At 38.2% G+C, this 23,562-nt stretch overlaps 1 protein-coding gene across 1 annotated transcript in view; it reads right to left on the reverse strand.

Annotated features, from left to right (window-relative positions):
• The window catches only part of SCML2 (Scm polycomb group protein like 2), a 56,975-nt gene that overhangs the window by 19,552 nt on the left and 13,861 nt on the right, over positions 1-23,562 (reverse strand). Inside the window, exons 4-7 of the mRNA XM_059817909.1 lie at positions 20,096-20,330; positions 15,910-15,998; positions 14,239-14,482; positions 1,265-1,512 (exon numbers count right to left, since the gene is read on the reverse strand). Of these exons, the coding sequence (XP_059673892.1) occupies positions 1,265-1,512; positions 14,239-14,482; positions 15,910-15,998; positions 20,096-20,330 (816 nt within the window). The remainder of the gene's footprint in view (positions 1-1,264; positions 1,513-14,238; positions 14,483-15,909; positions 15,999-20,095; positions 20,331-23,562) is intronic.

The raw sequence follows: 23,562 nt of genomic DNA on the forward strand, positions 1-23,562 counted from the left end.
TCTGGGTATGCTTGAATAATGTTACTTCACTAGCACTTTACGCTGATCAACACTATCACTGCAGAGGAAAGTCCCACCTGTGCCATTACTCCGCCCCTTCCCACACATCACTAGCAATAGACACCATAGCCCACAGTGATCCAGACTGGAGAAGAAAAACCCCAAAATGTCAACTTTTTGAAAGCTTGGGTTGGAGGAGGGAAAAAAAAAAAAAAAAAACCAAAAAACAATGCCCCCCACTCCTCCATTAGTGCTAATGCAAAGGAGGGAGGAGCACAGGGACAGACACAAATTGTCTGGGGTAATTGCTACTCTTTGACAGCCTGCAGTGGGTGAGCACGCCTCACAAATTAGACTGTACTTCCAAGGCAATTCAAATTGCCCTAAATCTGCCCTGCTGTGATCCTATCCCTCCTTGCAGCAGCTGTAGCATTTGTGCTTTTTTGGGGAGGAGCAGACAAAGAAGGAAGTAAGAGAGATGGATGCTGGGTTAGTTGCCTACAGTTTAGCTCCCTGAACTAGCTCACTCTGGGATTGTTTACCCACCAGTGTTGGTGTCACGTGGGAGTGGGAAGGGGGGGTTACAGCAGTGCCAATTTGTACCTGATCAAACAGCTCCAGAGGAGCTGAAGCTGGAGGCAGCTGCCAACACTCCAGGTCCGACTCAGCTTGGCAGGGAGAAAGGCATCGTGTCTTTCAGACCAGGGCAGAATTAGGCCCACACCTGGAGCAATGTATTGCCTGGAAGGAAGCTTTCTGCTTCATGCTAGCATCTCCAGGATTAGGCGGTATCTAAGAGATTCGTTTGGCAAATCCAGCTGTATGCTTAAGATGCCTACGTTCTGCAAGAAAGCCCTCACTGTTCCTAATCCTTTGTTTAGTCTAAACACGAAACAAAAAAATAAATTAAAAAAAAATATGCAAACTATATATATGGTTCAGTAACAAAATAACCCAGACTAAAAAGCCTAAAGGCTTCTCTGGCTCTTGTAATTTTACTGGAAATAGCTATTCCAGAATAGTATTTTTCAACACCAACAACTCACCCATAAATAAATTAGTAATCTTGTTCTGGAATAAAATAATCCACAGAAGCTTATACTGAAATATTCCAGAATAGCTATTCTAGACTTTTTCTTGTAATCAACTGCTGAAAACAGTGAAGCCCTGAAGGCTGAAGAGAACACAGAAAATTAAATAATAATAAAAAAAATCTCACTACAAAATTTTGCAATATAAAGTAAAGTAGTAGATACGGACTAACCTTTTTTCCAGGTTTTAAACTTTTTTTCCTTGTTTTAAGACTTTCAGTATGAGAGGTGCTTTTTGTCAGGGGAATATTTTTAGACCTGCCCTTCTTGGGAACTGCAGACTGTCCAGGGGGTTTGCCCCGACCTGGTTTCCTGCCCCGCTGCGCTGGTACTGGAGCAGATTTCTGTGGAGACTGCATTGAACGCCGGGTCACTTTGGAAGGGGAAGATTGGATTTTTGCACTGCTCTTTGTAATGGAAACTGAAGAAAAACAGAAACAAAAGGGAAGGGGGGGAAAACCTCAAAATGAATGATGGAAAGCAACTTTTCTAACAGAGGTTTAAAAAAAATAAAAATGTAGTGCACAATTTACATTGTAAAATAAATATACTTGGATATTTTGAACTTAAGTGGTTGGCATTAAACTATGTAACTTCATTAAAGCCAAAGAAAGAACTCTTTATACCCATTCTTTTTGAGGGACTTTCCTAAGAGAAAAACAATCAAATCAAAACAATTAAAAAAAAGAATTAATCCACTCACCTTATAAATGCTTTCCATAATTTAATTATGATATTTATTAAGTGCCATTCATCAAGAAGGCCTTCAAAATACTTCACAAATTATACAGCCCATAATACATCTGTTCTCCTCTAAGAGCAGTTTCCATGATTGTAAGACATGCCAACTACTTCTAGGGAGCTACAAACCAATTTTGAGCAGCGAAGAAAATCATCCCACTGAAGAGAAGAAACTGATGATAGGCAAAGTATCATTAATGAGCATTTGTCTGAGATGCCAGTTTAGAAAGTTACGTTCACATAACTATACCCAGATTTTTCTACCCGGAGCCATCCAGAATTAAAATTTTATTTGGAAGAAGGACTTCCAAAAATCAGACACAAAGTATCATTTTTATTCATTTCTTAATACTGAAGTGGTTCTCCGTTGAATCTCCCACCCCAATACAAAATTGATCCAATATGTATATGATGTGACCGTATTATAATCTGGTGTGAAGCTGCAATATGTAATCAGATTTCATTGAACAGAACTTCCTAGTTAGCAATCTTTTCCACCCAACTACTCTTCTCTGAAATAATAATGATTTTATTTTAACAATTCCTGTCGCAATGGGCAGATTAAAATACCAGAAGGATGCCAAACAGAAGCTACGGATACACATAATCTCAATGAAAAGATGTACTGCACCATGCTACAGCAGCACTTGCAGCCAACAAAAAGCAATTACTAAGTCCAAAAGTCCAACAAATATTCTATTTTGTTGGCCCGACTACTGGCAGGCAGACAGATGCATAAGTTGCGGAAGAGGTAATTAGAAGATCAAAATGGGAGATTTTGTGACATCAAACCACCCTTGTTGAGAGAGCTGTGGGGAAGGAACACATAACTTATTTGAAATCATTTGAAGCCTTTACACTAAAATTAGATGGCTTTATAGTATCACACTGCCCCTACCACAGCCTTTCGCATCTCACTGATGAAACCCAGTAATTCGCCCTAACCTTAAATACTATGAACTTAATGTGACACAACTTAGAAGTATTGCAAGTCAGGGTTCAAGCAGGCTTTGACTGTGTCAGTCAGTGCCTGATCCAAAGCACTACTGCAGACTGAAAGTGGAGCATAGGGGGCTACTAATAGTTAATTTCCTGGATTTTTGTGACTTCGGAATATTTCTTCTCCTAAAATATTAGGATGTTGAGGCTTTCTGGTAAGCAAATAAAACATGAAATAAAACTCAAAGACAAATTTGAAATGAGATCTTGAGAAAAGAACACACTTCAAGATTAATAGTTTTAATGTCTATCCAGGTCTACGAATTATATTCAACTTAACAGCCCAGCACCTAGCTTTACAACTGTTACTTTAACTCTGAATTTTTATTCAGGAGTTAACTTATTAAGTATTTGCAATAGAAAATGTCACAGTAAGATGAAATACAAACTGCAAACAGACTTCTTATAAAATACAAGTACTACTGACACACATTTTTAAAGCTGTAGGAGCATTTACATACATTGCTATTTGTCTGATTCGGTTACTAATCTAATATTCCGAAATGGCAGCTCAGAAGAAACTTCTTCATTATGGCTGGTTGCAATCCTAATACATCAAATACAGACATGATATCCCTAGGTATCTGAGAAGGACCACCTTCTGGATATGCAAAGTGATCGCTTTCCTTTTATTTATGTATGCCAAAATTTATTTTCATATGCAATGACAGCTTAAAATAGGATGAACAGAAATTTAACCAAATGCTGGCGTAGCATTGTCTCTGAATTGCTGAATGACAACTTCTGTTAAGCTGTACATCTGGAAAGCAAAACAATAACAACTGTATGCTGTGCAATACAGTACTACATATTGCGTCCTGTATTATGCTTACACCAATGTAAAATGCAGCTAGTTTTATTTATTTGTGCCACACAACTATGCGTTTAACAAAACAGTCATGACCTCGAAAAGAAATGTTGTTTCACAAATTCTTTGTGCCTCTGCCTATGCTGAAATCTAGCAAATGCATTTCTATTCTTGCACAGTAAAGACACAGCTAAGGTTAAATACACAGCTAATTGCAATGTCAACAGGTTCTAGGAGCACAGGTATGAGTTTCGGGACACTGGGCAATCCCTATTCCCTTCCAGAAGAACATTTACTGGACAAAGAGTAACAATGCAAACAGCTCCAACCACTTCAGGCTGCCCTCTTGAACCACACATATCAAGTACCCTTATCTCAGCATCCTCCTACCTGTATACGCCAGAGGACCAAATATTAGCAGCATTAACCATTAAGGGGGCGGTCAGGTCCCATTTGGTATTTTTCCTTCTGCCTAGGGCTGAAGCTGCTATTTTCAACAGACAGGACTGCAACAAAGCCCATGCTGCCTGGGCAGCCTCCCAGAGATAGCAGCAAATGAGGAGGCTGCTATTTGCATTTGTTGATCTAAGAGAGGATGGGGGGAGCGCAAGGGAGTGGGAGACTGCTAAAGTAATTCCCATATTGTCTGCAGGCTGTATTGACAGTGATCATCAGTCACCTGCTCATACTTCCTTCACCCCGGCCTTCAGAGGGAGACCAAAGGTTATGCTGGGTCACAGGATCTGGAGGGAAATGAAAAGACATGCAAAACCGAGCTGCCAACCCACTGCATCTGTAGGCAGAGTTATCCCCACCAGGCCACATGTTCCAAAAACTAAGACATTTTAATAGTCTCATGAGAACTTGTTAAAATATAACGATAAAGAGAATAGAGAGGAAAAATGCCAAGCTCTGCTTGCAATTACTGTGGTATTTAGCTGAGATATTTACAACCAAAAAAGCACATTCGCCTTTTCAGGATGCTGCTTTGCATCACAAAGGCCTTCTCATTTGCACAAACAAAATCAAGCATTTGTGTTGTGTTGCTCTTCTACACAAATATCCACTGCTCCAGTTTCAGGAGCGGGATGCATTGCATGGCATTCTTTCCCAAGGCTCTTATTTACACCCAAAAACTGTACCAGTGTCCTCAATAACTGAAGAGCAGAGATCACGCTACACAAACATTCTTTACCATAGTAATGTCAGCAACTAAATGGCGTTTTCAAAGTTCACAGAGCTCTAGTGATACTGTCATGTTAGTGAGGGCTATAGATGACTACCTTCATGCAACACACAAACAGCTTTCAAACTTTCAATTACTGCTCATTCAAAACAGTCTCATTTTTTCCCCCAAACCGTTCTGTGAGAATCCCAACACCTATAAACTTTGTATCCAACATATGTAAGAGAAACCCCAAATCCAGTATCTTGGAACTCACAGCCTAAAGATGCATTGCCACAACTTGGTCCTCATTCACACAAGCAGATCCACTGGAGTCAACCGAGCTGATTTGCATGAGAAGGACATGAAAGATTTGACTTCAGATGAGGGCCAAATTCTGCTTGCAGAAGCAGAAAAACTGCCCAGACACATGCAGGACTGCAAAATTTGACCCCAGAATGTTATCCCCAAGATCTCTTGCCAGAATAAGCCAGATATTTCAGACAACTGTGGAATCTGAAGCTACTGAAACCTCCAGCACTTGAGAAGGGGATGGAACAGATGACAGCTCAGAAGCCTGAATTCTCATGCAATTCTAATTAGTAAAATTCCCTCAGATAATCCACAGTGACAGTTTCACTCCATGTTTTTATGGAAAGTGAGGAAAAAATGTTCAGTTTTGTAATATTTAAACATTAGAAGTCTACCATTCCGTTAGTGTCACAGAGCAGCAACTACAAGACAAGACTTTAAAAAGCTGAAGTGAAATTACACAAAGCAAGGTAGGGGTCCATTTTGCCATACATTCTGTGAACACAGCATTGCTACCTTAGGTGAAGGTGCCAATTAGGGCAGTAAAAACAGTAATTCAGAGTTTAAACCAGCATTTCTTTCAAGACAGAAATGATTCTATTTGTACTGTGGTATTGTTCCTATGCCCCCACTGAGATGCAAGCCGAATGTTCTTCTGAAAATATAAAAACCTGGCCTTTCTCCCATTTACAGATAAAAAAAAAAGAGCCAAAGAGATTTAGCAACTTAGCCTAAACCCATGTGAGCATTCCACAGCAGAAGTAATGGAAACCAACCTCCTGAGTTCTAGCCTGGGATTTTAACTGTAAAATTAACCTTCTTTAATACAGTAAGTTATTATCATGATAATTTTGACAACTGGTAAAGGAGGTGGAAAAGATTAGCAATTTTTCAAAACAGCTTACTGCCATGGATTATAAAAATTTATGTCCTTATGTCTCAATTGAACAAGAGAGCCATACAAAAGCGTAAGTATCTGTAATACATGCCACCTCTTTCTATCTGTGTTTGGATTACTTCTGGTTAAGAGGTAGCTGCGAGATACTAACTGATATGTTTCTATGATACAAAATCAGTTATAAGTCATCATTTTGCTATCTGAAAAGCAACACTGCACTTGGAAACTTAACCTTGGCAAGACACGGACATGATAGCTTGCAATTTTCTTCTTTCTAGATTTTAATTTCTGCTACCAGTATAACAAAAGAAAAAGAAAAGTCTCTTGCTATCTTCTGTGAAAAAGCCTAGCCTTCTTTTCACAGCCCTGAAAGGTGAAATGGAGGGCTCCAAGCAACATAAGACAAAACCGGAGGACAGGAAAGCATTTCTTTCGTAGTGACTTCCCCAGGCAGCATTGTAGCACCTTCGGTCCCTCACCCCCACCCCCAGTCTCCCACATTTTCAAGAGCTAGGCAAGCCAGCACCTATGGAACAGACCTGTAAAAATACTAATTAAGGGCCATCAAAACCCACTGCTAACCAAACTAACACACATCACTTCCAAAAAAGCAACTTTTAATTGCCCAGCTGGGGCAGGGGGCATGCGAGAGTGGGGGAGTACAAGCAAAATAAAAGGAAGACTTCTGGAAAGATCTCTCCAGTTAATCTCCAGAAACCAAGAACTGTGAAAAGCCAGCTTCTAGTCTCACCCTTCAACAAAGCATTGCCATTGCAACCACACTAGGGAAAAAAAAAAAAACCACCAAAAAAACCACACAAACCAAAAAAGAACTGTGTTTTGTTGACAAGCTGAGAAGGAAGAGAGCAATTAAATACCTGACAAACTCTCAAAGCAGCACAAACTTTAATTACCTGAAGACAGTTTAGGTGTGCTGATGATGAATCTGTCAATAAGCCTCGCAAAGCCTAGCTGTACACATTGGGTAAGACTTTTAACATCCTGATTCTTCACTCCATCATTACTGATTCTGCCCAGGCTTTGCCATTATTTTTCCCCAAATAGCATCAACAGGATGAAAGGTGGGCCCAAAATGAAACAATAAAATGCAACAAGCTTCAGGGGAAGAAAAAAAGAAATGCAGAGTGTGGTTAGTGCAATGCCACAATTTGTTTTGTCCCAATATCTGAATGACAGCACTGATACTCTTAACATAGCTTATATGTACTACACAGACTTGGAAAAAATCCACTCAATCCCATCCACTAGTTGGGCAACACAACCACTGTTGACATTAGTATCCACAAGACCTGAACAAGAGCAAATATAAAAAGTATTTTCCATTAACAGTCAAAAATACATGTGTTGAAGTACTTCCAATTTAAAAGAAAATTACAACTACCTTATAAGTAAACATGGTAAGATGGTGAGGAAACCAGACTTGCAGTAAGGTCACAGCTTTGGGAAAGGCAAACCCTTTATTATTTCTTAAGTGATTACTGCCCTGTAGCAGCACCATCCAGGCCTTGCTGCAAGATGCCAGGAAACATTAATACCAAATAAAAAAGCTTAACATGTGAGAGAATGTGGCAAATCAGATTTTAGCCTGAAGCACTGAGGAGCTTTTCATGTACAATTCTGAAGACAGCATAAATCTGCTTACTGTATGTGCCTGATCGTGAAAAGAAGCTGGCTGCACTGAGAGAAAAATGAAACCTCCAGCAGTATGAAATTGTATCATTTCAGCATTTGTTCTTTTCTTTGATGAAACTTAAGAATTACCATGCTTATCTGAATTTTTTGGCTACTTTAAACAACACAGAGTCTTTTCAAAGATCTAACTGTAGCTCTGTCTGAAGTTTCAACACTTCTTTTGTTTCACCTGCAAACATACAGAGTAGTACTTAAGTTTATATTGATGTTGCACATTTGCGTACAACTCAGCTGAAAATACAGCACAGCTATTCTGACGTAATTTCATTATCGATAACAGAAAAGTGCATCTCCAGTAGCTAGCTTGGAAAAATCTGCACAAAGCAAGCATTGAGAACACGTCTGAAAATTAAATAAAACTAAACTAAGAAATCATAAAGCAGACAAACAAGATACTTTTTAATCTGTGCTTGAGCCTCTACTATTCTTATTGCTGCAGACAGCTTTTGAAGAAGACCTTTAACATCACAGGCTGATTAGTGTAATTAAAGAAGATTGCTCTGACAATAAATGCACTGAATTGGGAGAAAAGCAATGAGGGGAGACAGGAAGGAAGGGGACTAAGGATAAAAGCTACAGTGTATCACTGTTTTTATTTAGATTACTACATCATCTTCCTTTGGTCACCCAAATTCTCTCCTGTAGAACACAGACAGCAGTTCCTTCTTCATGAGTTCTTGCATCACCTTCATCCATCAAAGATGAGGCTTTTTAAGACTGTGGGGATCAGGGATATATAGAAACTGATCCCTCTCCAGATGCTGTTCACATCTAAACGACAGATACTACTTTATACTGAAATTAATCTTTGCAGGTGAAACTACTTATCATTTCCCACATGGCTTGTCCCCAGTTGTTCTTTTGTTTTCTCTCTTTTATGAAAATGGTTTTACTTCTATTATAAATAAAAAGGTGGGTTGCCTAAGTAACTGCCATTTACATGTAATGACTAAACAGTAAAATGAATTTATATAGAAACAGCAAACCAAAACTGCTCTGACAATCTCCAGTCACCTGCCATCTACTTCAATAACAAGCCTCAAATGCAACTAGCTACAGTGCAATACAAGAATATTCTTAGGCATAGTACACCTTTCTATTATCCAATTGAGTAAAATAAAAATTACAATCTATGGTGGTTAACTAGAAAAACATAATAAGTTTGGCTTAGAAAAAGAGTTAATAGAAAAAAATTCAAAAGATATCAAACTTTAAAAGCCTTTTTAAAGCATATGAAAAGCAGAAGTTATATGGACCCAACAGATTATCAAATTTCAGCATGATCAAACACAGAAGATAATACTAAAGCAACAAGAAGACTGAATGGTTAGTTTGTGTTCATATTCACTCCAAGGAAGCTCATCACTTCAGTTCCCGTAGCAGAACCCCTCTTCACAGGGATCTGAAAAAAGTTCCCTGACATGAAGTACCAGTAGTAGAGGTCAGGAAATGGAGACAAATCAAACAGTAGAGAGTTGGCAGGACATACAGCACTTTGGAATTTTAAGGAAACGAAAAGATGAAATGTCCACCATACTGATAGTGCTGTGCAAGTTTGTCCTTAAAATTGCCTCAAGTTCAGAGACTTAGAGGTGGCTAATGCGATGCCAACACTCTAGCCAGCAAGGTACGGACAGGGCACCTGATGTTTGTACTGGCCAAGCTGCTAAAAACTCTTGTACAGAACAGAGGTAGTGAACCCAAAGATAAATACAATGTGTTAGAGGAGAACCAGTCATCACTTTTGTAGAGAAAAGTCACATCTCACAAATCTATTACTAATTTCTTTAAGGAGTCAATAAGCAAGCAGACAATGGAAAGTCAACTGATCTAGTCTGTGGGTTTGCACTTGACAAGATCTCACACCACAGTCTCTTAAAGAAATCCTTAGCTGGCAATGGATATGAGGGAAGATCCTCATGATCTTTCTAAAGAATTTCTTGGGAAATACCAAACAGTAGCCAGGAATAAACAGACATGATTCCACAGTCGACAGAGGACTCTAGAGACATCCTGATGAGATCTCTGCTTGGGCTTGTGCCATTTGATTCATATATGATCTAGGACAAGAGTAAAGCATGAAATGGCAACAAGTGCTGAAGAATTATTTTAGTCAGTAAAGATGTATAAAAAGATCTTGTAAAACTGAGCAGTTGCTCAGCAGAGGAACTAACAGATGAAATTCAATGTCAAGCAATTCAAAATAACCCAGCTTCTGTGATCAATGATGGGCTATTAGCTGATGCATATAAAAATGATATCTTAAAATTAAAATAAATATTTCTATGACAGTATTAGTTCATTGCTCAGTAGTAGTCCAAAAATCACAAATATCAATTCATGAATAATTATAGAAGAAACAGAAAAAAAAAAACCCAAACCAGAAACCACCACAATGCCACCAAGTCTTAAATACCTCATGCACTTCTGGTTCCAGTGGCCCAGAAATGACATAGCTGAAATGAAAACAGTACGGAAGAACCAGGGTGATCACAGGAATTAAAATTATTCCAGAACAAAATGAAAAAATGAAACAGAACAGGATTTTACAAGTTTGGAATACAGGTAGCTGAGGGAAGCTAGAATACAGGCCTACAAAGTTGTGGTGGATATGAAGGCGGCAATTAGGGAATGACTATTTACTGTATCTTCCTGTACAAGTAGTGGAAGTACAAGAAGATATTTCAGTACAAGAACATGAGGACAACAAATGAAACTACAAGCAAGAAAAAGAGTATCTTCTTTCCCACAGAACATATACTCAAGTACAGAACTCCTTACTACAGGATAAAAGTGCTAAAAGTTCAGATGGCTCCAAAATAGAATTGAACAAAATAGATCAAGCTCCTCCAGGAGGTACTCAGCATAAAAGCATTATTCTGGGCTTGGGATGTGCTGGGTGGTAGATGGCCAGATATTAGGAATACTTCTGCAAACCTCTCTCCTATATGCTTATGTTTTTCTTCAGACATCTGCTTTCAGCCACTGCTGGAGAAAGCCTGCTAGAGCAGATGGTCCTTCAGATTGATCCAGCATAGACACTATCATGTAAACTTCTTTCACCAGCTATAGTTCACACTGATGTGTCTGAGTGACAAGTCGTCTCTAAAAGCACTTAAGTGACCAAGAGACACAGAGAAAACAATCTACTGCATCCTTAAAATATTCATCTTCAGCCAGCAGGCCAAGCCGACATCAAGCACCGCTGTCAAACCATACATAACATGAATTACTACTATCAGAGATATTTCTAAGGAAACAAACTCCAATATTAGCTAAGCACCGCCTCTGCTAGTATAAATATTGAATGCTACATTTCATACCACTGTACGCATACCCTGACACCCAGTCAGGTTCACCTAAGTCACATTATCTGATAAGGACCAAAGACAAAAGATCAACATGAAGATTAAGGCCTGAATGTTACAAACAGTTGGTCCAAAACAACTTTTCACCCACCTTCTCCATTGTACCTTCTATTAATTGTGTCTTCTATTAATTGCGTCATAGTTCCTGAGCTTAACTTTCTAAAACCAAAGCGAGTTACAGAAGATAAGGCTAGAAAGACTAAATATAGCACGTAATCTGTTCTGAATAAATTCACCCAAACCTAAGAAGCCTGTGTTTAAACTGTTCTTAAAAAATTCCCATGACAAAGGTCCTACATTCTCTCTGGGCATCCTAAATGGCTAAGACAGTAAACAGCCGAGACAAAATCTTCCCTAATTTTCATATTGTCTCCCTTACTGCATTTTATCTCTCTTTCAAAGGGCTAAATTAGACCCTAAAATATAAGTCTCATGGCAGGAAACTGTTGTCCTAGGTACGGATGAAATTTAAAGCATCTTTTATCGCTTTCATACTTAGATAGCAGGGTATTGGTTTTGCCTGGTCACTAAGATCTGGGGGCTGGGGGGGGTGGGGTGTTCAGTCCTTTAACTAGTGATTTAACACATTTAAGTACTTTCAGAAGAAGTAGTTACAAAAAAATCAAGAATACTGCCCATTATATTCACTCTGAAATCTAAGCCACACTCAGTCAATTATTTTCACTTTCTAATGCAGTAATTCAAGGCAGAAATACTAAACTAACCTGCAGGAAAAAAGTCCAAGCCAGAATAATGCTATAATATTTCAAGTCAATCCGCACAATATAGTATCTGTCATACTTTCTTCCTTAACAGGAGTAGTCAATGTTAATGTGACTTAATGAAGAATCCTGCAGCATTATCATATTTCTGAAATGAAATTACTTGATTACACTCTCCTTGAAGCTATTATTTACATCTTAATAAAGGACTATCATTACAGTTCTTTAATGGCTCAAAAGCGATCAAATAACAGTGACAAACATAACTTGACAGCAAAAAATATTTCATCTACGTGTGTAAATTTGACAAGTGCGCGTAACATGCACAAAGAGCCCATAAAAAATAAGCACATGAAGCAAAACTGAAAGAACACATTTTTTATGCTCAAAACAGGGGAAAAAAGGGGCACACACAATTTTAACAAAGAACAGGGGAAAAAAGGAGCACACACAATTTTAATAAAACTGCAGTTAACTTTGGGCTCACTTTTAGAATTAAAAATAACAAAATCCCCAGCCTGCACCTCCCTACCCCCAGTTTCTATCATATCTAAAATTCTCAGTTTTGACTACAAGTCTGTAAGAACCTTGCTTCAGGTTTTATTAATGCCTAAAGTGTTACTGTTTTTCATAACAAAGCAATAGAATCCATAAAAATACCTGGGTAGGTACTTTAAGCCTTCAGCAAATTTGAACATACTCAAGAATTTTGTTTGGTTTATTACCTGAACAACTGGAATACATAATCAACTTTACTAATTAATTGTTAATCAACTCTTTGCTCTCTATCAAGCACTAATCAGTCAAGAAAAATTCTGTACATATTATCTCAAAATATTGCTGGTTTTCCAGCATGGAAACTGGAGTAGACTAAACAATTTAATAATTTTTTTTCCAGAAGACGCAATTGGACGCGGCAATCTAAACTGTCACAAAAATATCTTCTAAAAATTTTACGCCACTTATTTACACAGCCCTTTTTGTATAAAGCCATTTTATTTCACCATAATTAACGTAATTAACTTACCATAACAACACATCTCATTCATGATGTCCCAAGACAAGGTCAACCTTCTGAAGAAGCTGAGAAAGACTTTACAAATTGGGAGCGCAAAAACACTACGGCTGCGGTCAGCTTGGTGCCTATTAGATGACATCTGATCAAAGGTAGATTGTCCTCACCTGACTTCCCCCTGCCTTCTTGCTGCAGATTTGTACCAGCAGATCATCTTGGATCTGCCAGTACAGCTACACACATAGTTGCTCCCTTGCCGAAACCCGCCAAAATGGACTGAACTAGATTACAGGTACTATTACCGTTGGCAGCAACTACCGACAGGTAGGGGAGGGCAAGGATGCAGAGTTACCCTTAACTAATCTCACTTAGATTTTCCATATGGTTCTTGATCTGCTGGTAAAAGATTGAGAAAAACAATGGGGATGGAGAGGGCAGGAAACACAAGTGATTTCACAGAATCACAGAATCGCTAAGGTTTTCTTGCCTTCTTGCTTCTGTTCCTTTGGTACTTCCAGTGAGAGTTCTGTGATACCAGTCTACTCGTTCCTTTACTCACCTAACACCAGCTGTGAAAATGCTCACCATAAGAACAAATTATTCTGGTCAACAATATTAAAGTAATTCATTAAAATACGGTTCTCCTCTTCAACAACCTCTCTTTCTGTCAAATTCGAAGGAAGTGAGGATAGAAGAGCCCAAACAGTTTCACAGAAAAGCCTTACACTACAGAAACATGATAAGAGGTCCCCAGAGTAGCAGAGGAGTCGCATTCAGGGATATCCCTCTTTATTCCATTTCACTTCTTTCTAAGGTAGATAGCTGTACATTATAAAGCACAGTGGCTATTAGTTAAAGGGACTCTATAACCCTATGTACAAACATCCTTAAAGGTATGAGGATGATAAAGCATTCAGAATAGGCAACTTCAAGACAGAATTTTACGAATATGAAGGAAGAAACACTAAATATATAGTTTAAACCTTCAGTCATCACAGAAGCAAAGACTACTTTACTTTCTTAGCAGTTAGCTTAATATAAAGTGCTGCCGCAGCAAATATATTAGTACCATTACACAGGAGCATTTAACTATCTATAAACTAGATTTGCTGTTTGTATTAAATCCAAGATTCTTCACAAGCACACAAAAATTAAAGATTATAAAAAGCCTCCCTAAGAGTATTAAGTAAGACATGTTCCCAGAGTTACTATGAACAGACAAAAATTGTTTCCCAGAAGCTATCCTATTAGCTTTAAACTACATAAAGAAAATTTAACAACATTTCATCCTCATCAGCTATTCACACATCAAATCTTCAGTCTTATCTGCATACAGCCAGCTGGTTTTTAAGATTCTGCTGTAATTGAGGGGAAAAATAATTAAGCAATATTATTAGTCATCTTACCATTGTTCCCTGGTGGTTGTAATGCATCTCCTGTCAAGCTACACCATCCGACTGGGAAAATATCTCGAGAATCACATCTGCACCAATAGTCAAATGCTCCTCTCCAGCCATCAAAGGTAACAAAAACTTCATCTCCTTTAACATCTCCAATGGTTGCTGGGCAAATCAAGTATGGGTTCTTTCTATCTATAGCTTCAAGTTTCATTCCAACTTTAAAGCAGTTTGGCACAGGTTTTGGTGGTTCCTACAAAAGTAAGAGCGGTAGAATATTTGTATTTCTATGGCCTCTTAAAAAAAAAAAAAAAAACCAAAAAAAACCCCTCTATTTTTCTTTAACATCCTTAATACTTATACTCACTACTCTCAAAAAGTTATAGTAGATTCAAGGAAACTACTTCAAATTTGCTTTTGCTCTTCTGTACTACAAAAATCTAGCTTCTGTTCCCACAAACACAGCTGGGATAATTAGCAAAATTCTCCACAACAGAAAGACCCTGCTAAAAGTATTTACATAAGCAATAGGTTGCACCCAATACATTACGTCTGGGCAGCAGACAGCAAAGACACTAAAATGAAATTATTACACGCTAATAAAGAAGAGGAGGTTTGCAAGGAATGGGTATTTCTGGGGACTGATAACTGTCTGGTAAAAGCTTCACCTCCTAATTAATCCATGAAAAATTCATTAGTGTTAGACATTATTTATAGGCCTCTGTTAACTCATTTGGCCTTGGACCAGTTCCAAGTGGACAAAAGAAAAACAAAAACAAAGTCCATGTGACCAGCGTAAGTGACAGCAGGAGTTGTGACCCAATGGAACCTGAATTACCACCTCAGCCTCAGGAACCTCCTTATCCAAAAGCCGTCTCAGATGTGCTGGTAGTCTAGCACAGGGAAGTGTGGCTCATCATGCCTCAGAAAATTTAGATAATTTTATATTTAAAAACTATATAATTATATAAAGTTAACACGCAAGCAATGGGATTGCAGGTCTGAATCCAACTGTTTGATTTACTGACATACTTGTAAATGTCACTCTCAGTATCAAAAATGAAGTCATTCAATGTGACAGCAGGGTTTTACCACCACGACAAAAAATTGAACCAAGTCATTTTAATATTACTGTTGGTTTTATATTATTTTTCATGTTTCACAGTAACTTACTCTAGAGTCATGTTTAAAAAACCAAACAGCTTTTTCTGCTATTTTCAACTACGTTCTCACTACATTTTAAATTACGAGTATGTGCCCAGTGAAAACGTTTAACAAAACCTTTCCAAGCACTACTGTATTCCAATGGCTTTTATTCCCTACTAAAATTTTTTTACTCCTGTGCACAATCACATGAATAAGGTGCTGTTAAGAAACGTGAGATGCATTGTATCTTAAACCCACGAGACACAAAAAAGTCAGCTAACACAATTTTTCTAAATAACACACCATACTTTAAAGTCTCAACTCAGGAAAAGAGGTGCCCATCCAATGGACTAGAAGCAGATCGCTTCCCATCTAGCTTTGTAGCTTGCCAATCCAGTTCAAAGTAATTTTAAACAATAGTCTTGCCTTCCCATGCTGCAGACAACAGGGTAATACCTTGGCATCCTCATTAAAAAAATGTAACCATGGACCAATTGACAGTAAGTTGTTTACCAGCAGTGCCTTTCTTCTTACCTTCTTAAAGAACGCTGCAGGTGCCATTTCAGCTCCATTGAGAGTTCTTAAGAGAAACATTGGCCAAGAAGACGCATTCATCTGAAACCCTGAGTAAAAAATAAATTATTTCTATATAATAGCCCTACTCTCAGTTAATAAAATCAAATGTGAGGAGAAGGATATAAAGTCTGCTTTACTAATGCCTCATTCCCTCTATTTTGGACTTGGCCAAAATAAAAGTAGCCAAGAAGGAACAGAGTCACTATCAGTGCAGAAAGCTGTGCAATGCCTTTCCATTCTGAGTGACATGCTTGCAGAATCACTCATCATAATTTGTGACTTTACAGATAAACATCTAGGACTTAATGACGTTGTAGTACAGATCGTTAGGTTGTCCCATGTAGTCCCGGGTTCAGTGGCACTTCCCCAGCACAAGTGCCTAGCTTACTTTTCAGGGCCACTTTTTGCTCTTATTCTAAAACAACATCTTCCACTCCAGCTCCTCTCATTTATTGAGGAGATACCTTTTTATTTTCAAGACTCTTGTAATTCTTTCACCAGACCACAGTAAAAAAAAAAACCAAAAAGCACAATCAGTTTCTTCTCTCTCCCCCATTAAAATAAATAAAGAAATGAATAGCCTTAAAAACCAAAGAACACATGACAGGGAAGAAAAAAAATATATTTATTTTAATAAATGCATGTATCATATTGGAAAACAAACTGGAAGATGTTTCTACTTTAATATTCTTCATTAACAAGTGAATAAAAAGCACAAATAATATTCAAATTTGTTTAGATGAACTATTCAAGCAGAACAAAGGTTTGGCTGAAAACATTCTCATTTCAGATAATCTTCCCTCAGAATCAACTACTTTCCAGTTAAAAAAACAAAACAAAAATCCCTTTTGCTTTCTGTGCTTTCCAAATGGATTTTTCAAAGTAATGAGTAAGATAACAGACATAGTGGACATTTTTTCTGCATCTTTAGCAGTTATATGTCTGGCACAGTTCTGCAGAAAAACAGACATAATAGAGCAAATTGGAAATTTTTCCACAAAGCAAATAGTACCAGAATCTGCCAGGAACTGCTGAGTTCCCTCATAACCAAGCCTCGACAAGTCTCTTAAAAAAAATGTAACTAGAAAGGTGGAATATATTTGCCATTCTTGATCAGTTAAATCATTAAGTCAACTAAAATTGGATTATATGGTATAATGGTTCTTTAACTTGTAGCTTTAAGCTATCTTCAGTTGAATAAACAGTTTTCAAGTTGGAACTATCTATGCAAAAATCAAATGAGAATAAAGTTCACCTCTGAGAAATGGTGTCGTAATTAGAGGACTGTTGAGCTGATTATCAGTCCTGGTTTGATATCAGAGTCTTTACACAATCTAAATACATGTGATTACTGAAACACAATATTCCTAACCACCTAGCCCAGAAAAGGCATATATGCAAGACAGAGGAATGACAACTAAATAACAGTTTCAATTAACTTCATTTGGCCTTTAAGTCATGCTGGTAAAACCAGAGAAAATGTTATCCTCAACGTAATTTGTTGAGAACACTAAGCTCTCAACAACAGAAAAAGCTCACCTATAAAAAACAGAGGCTGGAACAGGAATCCTTTGCTACATTAATCACTTTCTCAAAACCCTTATAGAACATGCATAATTAAACCTATGTAAAAACCAGGTAGGAGGGACTATTTTAGCTAGTTATTATGAGAGAAGCAGAACATTAGTATCCAGAAGGTTCCCTACTACTCAGGAAAAAAAAAAATAATCAGTTGCTTAAATGTCTAACAGGAGGTAATTATACACCCAATTAGCTCCCAGCTTTGCCCAGGAACAGGATGCTGTAAAACTGCCAAAAAGGCTTTTTCAAAAATTTATCTAGGTATGCCAGAATGTTTGATTGCTGGAATTTAGCCTATCTCTAGAAAAATCTAGGGCAGGAGGGACAAAATAACGGCACTCGCATTCTTTTCTGAATAACCAGCAATTGTTCAGAGGGCAGGTAAACTTACATGCCTGGGTGCAGGGAAACAGCTGCTTGTTTGGTGCTGCAGTACAAGCAGCCTGACCGAATAGGAGTAAGAAACAGTATCCGAAGAGAAGGCATCAACCTTTCTACTGACGATTGTGGAAAGTTTCTCTTCTTAACGGGATCGACTGCCCCCATTATACATAACTAGAGTTTTATTCATCAGGCTGGTTTAGAAACACATTTAAAAAAGCACTATGCTCCTGAACTGAAGCCATGTATTTAACACTGTACATATGTGTAGCTGAAGGAATAGGTATACTTTTCTTTGTTACAACCCTCTTTCATACTGGTATCACTGCATTCATTCTACAAGGTTATACCAAGAACTTCAGAGAGGTTAAACAAAGTAACTTTTCTCACAGGTGTCAAGAATTTCCAGTGCTTTCATTCAAAACCTCTATACATCCACAGGAAAGGAGGAAAAAAGCCCCTTCTGGGCTCAAACTGTATCGATCTATCCCAAATTAACATTCTTCCAGACTGGCACCCTAGTTGCATTGCTTTTCTTGTGTTTCTAAAGCAGCGCAACAGTGCAGAAATCTACCCTTGATAATCTATGTGGTGTCTTAATGGTTATGTCAACTGCTCCTGTTACCTGTTTGTCCCTCTACAAGCAAATCATGGTTTCATACTGCAGTGAAATGATACTCTCACTTCACCTTTCAAAAATAAGATCTGAAAGTTGTTAACAAGTTGGATTGACAAGTTTTTTGAGAGGCTACTAAGATAAAGCATACCTATCTTCACTGCACCTGTGACTTCTCATCTGTAAGTGTTACTGATGATACCAAACTAGAAGTAGGTTTATAACTATAAGATGGGAAAACAGCAGTAACCAATTTCTGTTTACAGTTAATTTCTTATATTAAGAATGTTACTCCTTGCATCTTCTAAAAATTACAGAAGATAAAAGGATAACACGGGAGGGGGTGTTGCTGTTGTGGGTTGATTTTTTTGGCAGGGGGGTTAAGAGAAAATTCAGTCATTATTTTTCCCTTCTTTTTAAAAGCAGAACTATTTTCAGACCAATGTGACAAGTGTGTTTCTTTAAAGATTTCCACACCTAGAAGTTTAAGCTCTAACAAATACGGTACAAGAATGCAGATTTAAATATACAGATTAATCACAGCAAAGATATCACACTTTATTACCTCCAGCAGTTAGTCCAGGTTACCTCTGACTATTCATCACATAGCAAGGAATTCCTTTGTACAGTTCCCCATTTAATAAACTTCCTCAGTAAGACTAAGCTCAAGCACTATTTCTCAGTTTGGGGAAACACATAATGTTTTCACACATATTGCTCAGGGAAGGCAAAAAAAATTCTGCATACTATTTCTAAGCATAGGAAAGCTACACCTTGTTCATGAGTATTCTTCATGCTCACAAACTAGTCATGACAACCTGATCAGACATCCCCCAACATCTGTCGATTTGAGGAGATGAGAACCACATGCAATATAAGCTTGCAGTTTGCTAAAGCTCTGGAGTGCTATTTTTCCTGCCTCAGAGCAGAATGCTGCAATACCGTCGTTAAACCCCTCTATGCTGCCTTTCCCAAACCACAACCAATTTGCTCAGTGTCCGAGAAAACACTCAGACTGTCCCGAACTGATGCACCTCCTGCAGCCCAGCGGAGCATTGCACAGGTCGGTTAGCAGCGAGCGCCTTCTAGTGGGCTGCTCTGATTTACAGAAGAGGAAAAAGGCAAGCCAGCTTTCCCCAGGGCTCAGTTCTGCCGAAGGTCTACTAAAAGAAGCACGCACAGCACCAAGCAATAGAATACTGCATCCATATACGCTCATAAGACAAGGTGTATATGAGGGAACATTTACAGAATGGGCACATGACAGTGTATCTCGTAATTAAGAAAGCTGTCGGTCACTCCCATTTAATATTAAGGGACTACTTAAAAAAAACCCAAACCAGCATAACTCAAACTAATTATTCTCCTCATTCTTATGTCAAAAGAATCCAAAAAGAAGAAAAGGCCACAATTCACTTAGCATGAATTAGTTTGCTTACCTCTTTTTCAATTAAATAATGGTTTCGTGAAATGTTGGTACCATTGAATTTGCCAAGACAGAAAGGTACAATCGACTTCATGAAAGCAATACTCCATACACATTAGATGAGAAGCTTTGTTTCTTACCAAGCGGAGGCTGGAGCATGCCCCCTTTCTTTTCGCAGGTCCCAATGGGCTGTATGTCCGAGGAATCCACAAGCCTCCAAAAATCATTTTTGTTGTCACTTCCATCCAGCCGCAACCTTAGCCTGGCACCGGTAATTCCAATTACTGTAGCTATACAAACTGAGGTAACATTGCGAGGATCATGGGCTTCCAGTTTCATGCCAACTTTGAAATCATTCGTAGGTGGAACTCTAGACTAGAATAAAAGGTAAAAGACTTTTTCTTATTGTTGTTAGTATTGCTAAATTTACCAGCCAGTGCAATATACAGCTTTCATTCATCCAAACGTATCACGTAACTGGTAAATAAAAAGAAGCCTTTTAACTTTGAGCGTTTAACAGAGCGAGAAAAAGAGGTTGGATAACCTCCCAACAGCTATCATTTCAGATACTTGATGTTTCTACTGCATAAACATGGCTGCTTTCTAAAAAGACAAGCACTGCTAAGAAGGGTAACAAGGGAATCATGATGAAAATATGAACATAAAGATGGAGGAGGAGTGATTAATACTTGAAGTGAAGGGAAAACAAGGACATCAGCAAACATGACATTCAACTATTAAAAAACCCCCACAAGATTTATTAGCTTTCAATTTCAAGAAATAGTTATTCTCATTATAATAATGTCTTGGAAATTCAAATAAAATTTGGACCCTACTGCATTAGGCACTACAAAAGCTCATGGCAAGAAAGAGTTTCTGCATTAAAAAAAGCTTACAATACCAAGAAAGAAGACAGAAAAAGGAATTAGTGTTAACTGCATTTTACAGAAAGAAAACAGGCAGTCCCAAAGTCACATAAAACTTCTGTGTTAAGACAGGAATTGCAGCTTGTGCTTATTCATAAAGAACTGAATACATTCATACACATACAATGAAATGCCAATTTAATTGGCAGACATCAGATTTTTTTGAAAAAGACACTGGCAGATGGGAAAGAAATGTGACAAATGCAACTTGGTCTTTGAGCTGAGCTTTCTGTCAGAAGGTAAAGATGAATAAGAGAGAAGGAGAATATTTTTTACTCATGTACCAACAACGCTACTGGCAGCGATTGACTGGATCACAGTCTGATTACTTGCCTACTGTAGTACTATAGGCAATAGTATCATCTAATGATGTTCAAAACTTTGTACTAACACTAACTGGGATTGAATGCCTCACCTAGTCATGTAGAAAGATTATTCCAGAATCTCACTGTTCTGTTTAAATGTCTCCTCATTTCCAGCCTAAATTTATTCTTAGAAATTTTTGCCAACACTATCATTTAACTTAAATTTTTTTTGCACCTTTGCAAATAATAATAAAATCTACAGTGTATTTACAGAGGGCAACTTGACCCTTTCTCAGTACTATTTCAACAAGATGAATAAGCCAAGCACTGAAGTTTCTCTTAGGAGAGTATGACTATTCTCCTGTCACCCTGCAAGCCCTTTTCTGCACTCTTCCCATACAAAGCTGCTCTTGAACACAGATACCGAGAACTGTAAGGCAGCCTTCCCCATGACATTTAAACCCAGTAGCTATCCCATATAGACTAACACAATCTGAAACCTAATATAGTAGGCAGGTAGAAAAACCAGAACCATGGGCATTCACACTCACAAGATTCCCATGTCCCTTCTCCTACCCGCCTGACCAGGTCAGGTGGGGATCCCATAGTAAGCAGGTAAGGGTGCACTTACCTGTCTGGGTACAGAGGAAAAGGCTAAAGAAATTTGCTACTGCAACAAGTGCTACTGATATTTTGTCTCCACCACACTTAATTTTTTAAAATACGTCTTGCTCTGCTTACTATGGTGTGCAGGTGCACTATCTGCAACACACCCTAGGTCAACAGCAGGGGCCCTGGAGAACCCCAAGCCCAAATAACGAAGAGGCGAGCAATATTCAGTGAACACTGAGTGTAGCATCTGCCAATGCTGCATTTAGACAGCAGGCTGTCTGAAAGGGGAGCCTGAGCATATTAAATTTAAAGGGCAATTCAATTTCAGGATATTGCTTGTCAAGCTGTTATATTCTACAACCATGAAACGCAACTGAAATTGAGAAACTGGGAGTTAGTTTGTTTGTAGAAAAGGTGAGCTTTTTAAATACCAACTCAAGGCATTCTACTAAAAAGGTAACTCCTCCATGCCAGTTCACCCTTACAGCAAAATAACAAAACCCGCTCAGTAACAGCCTTGTTTTAAGCTGTGTTCAAACCACAAGGGACTGAGCTTTTTTGTTTAAAGTTTTCAACTGCTTGAAAAAAAAGTTTCAGGGTGAGAGAAAGAGATGTGGAATGCATTGAAATCTTAAGTAGTAATTAAAAACAACTTAGAGCAACAGATAAAATACCTTCTAAATTAAGATAAATACTTTAATCAATTTCCATTAGCTGTCTGTGCCTGTATCTTCATTTATGGTAGAGGCTTTAATTTATTGCTCCCCAGGTAATTTTTAATTACTACAAAATTTAAACTTTGTAGAATTCCCACAGGTCACAAATTCTGGATATAATTGTCAAATTAAGCTTCTCTCTGCTATTTGTCTTCTGGCTGGCCACAGCAGTGTATTTCTTCGCTTCACACAGAGTGATAATGACACGTACAATTCATGTGTAACCCAATAAAAGTCAAATTAGTCCTACACAAAGCCCAAGCACTTTAGTTTCTAAAATCTGCGAACATCATGTAGTGAGAGGAGCTAGCTCTGCACTAATTAACATTGTATATCACTTCCTACTTAAAGGTCAACTCTTAGAAAAACTGAAAGTCTGCATATGTAAATTGTTTTGAAATTTGCTATGCACAGAAATTAAAGCTCTTAAGCTCTTCTTTCCAACCCACATGCTCCCTTAAGCAATCCAGGACACTCGGATTTATCTATCTCAGTCAACGCATGTCACTTAAGTGTCTTTATTTAAGGTGTTATTCAGTTGTTCGGTTTGGACCCCTTGAGCATTAGTAGAGAAAAGGAAGATGCAAGAAAGACACAAGGAAAGGCTTCTGAGCAGCTTTCTGCAGTAGCTACATCTCTCAGTCTCATGGTCTCTCTGAGACCATGGTACTCTGGTCATCGTGGTCTACGGTCTGTGAGTATGGCATTAACCTCAGAATGATCCAAGGATACACTACTGCCCTATGCCTCTACCCAAGCAGAGTTTGAGGTCTCTGCCTTGAGCTGGTATCCATTATGAAAAACACATACTGTAGAATTAATTTCTGAAGCTCCAAACAGAGCTATGGACACTGCTATTCTTAGCCATCTCTCATTGAAAGCAGCACGTGAGGGGCTCTTTGTCCTTTATCCTCATCTGCAAAGAGGAAGCTGAGATTGAACATCTAGTACAAGGAAATGCTACCACCTGCATTTCTCTCTCCCTGTTCTCCATTCCTGCAACTACTTCAGATTCACTGACTGACGGTTCCTCTCCTCCTCAGACTAC

The sequence above is a fragment of the Gavia stellata genome, chromosome 1 (assembly GCF_030936135.1).
Source record: "Gavia stellata isolate bGavSte3 chromosome 1, bGavSte3.hap2, whole genome shotgun sequence".
In the NCBI taxonomy this organism is placed as follows: domain Eukaryota; kingdom Metazoa; phylum Chordata; class Aves; order Gaviiformes; family Gaviidae; genus Gavia; species Gavia stellata.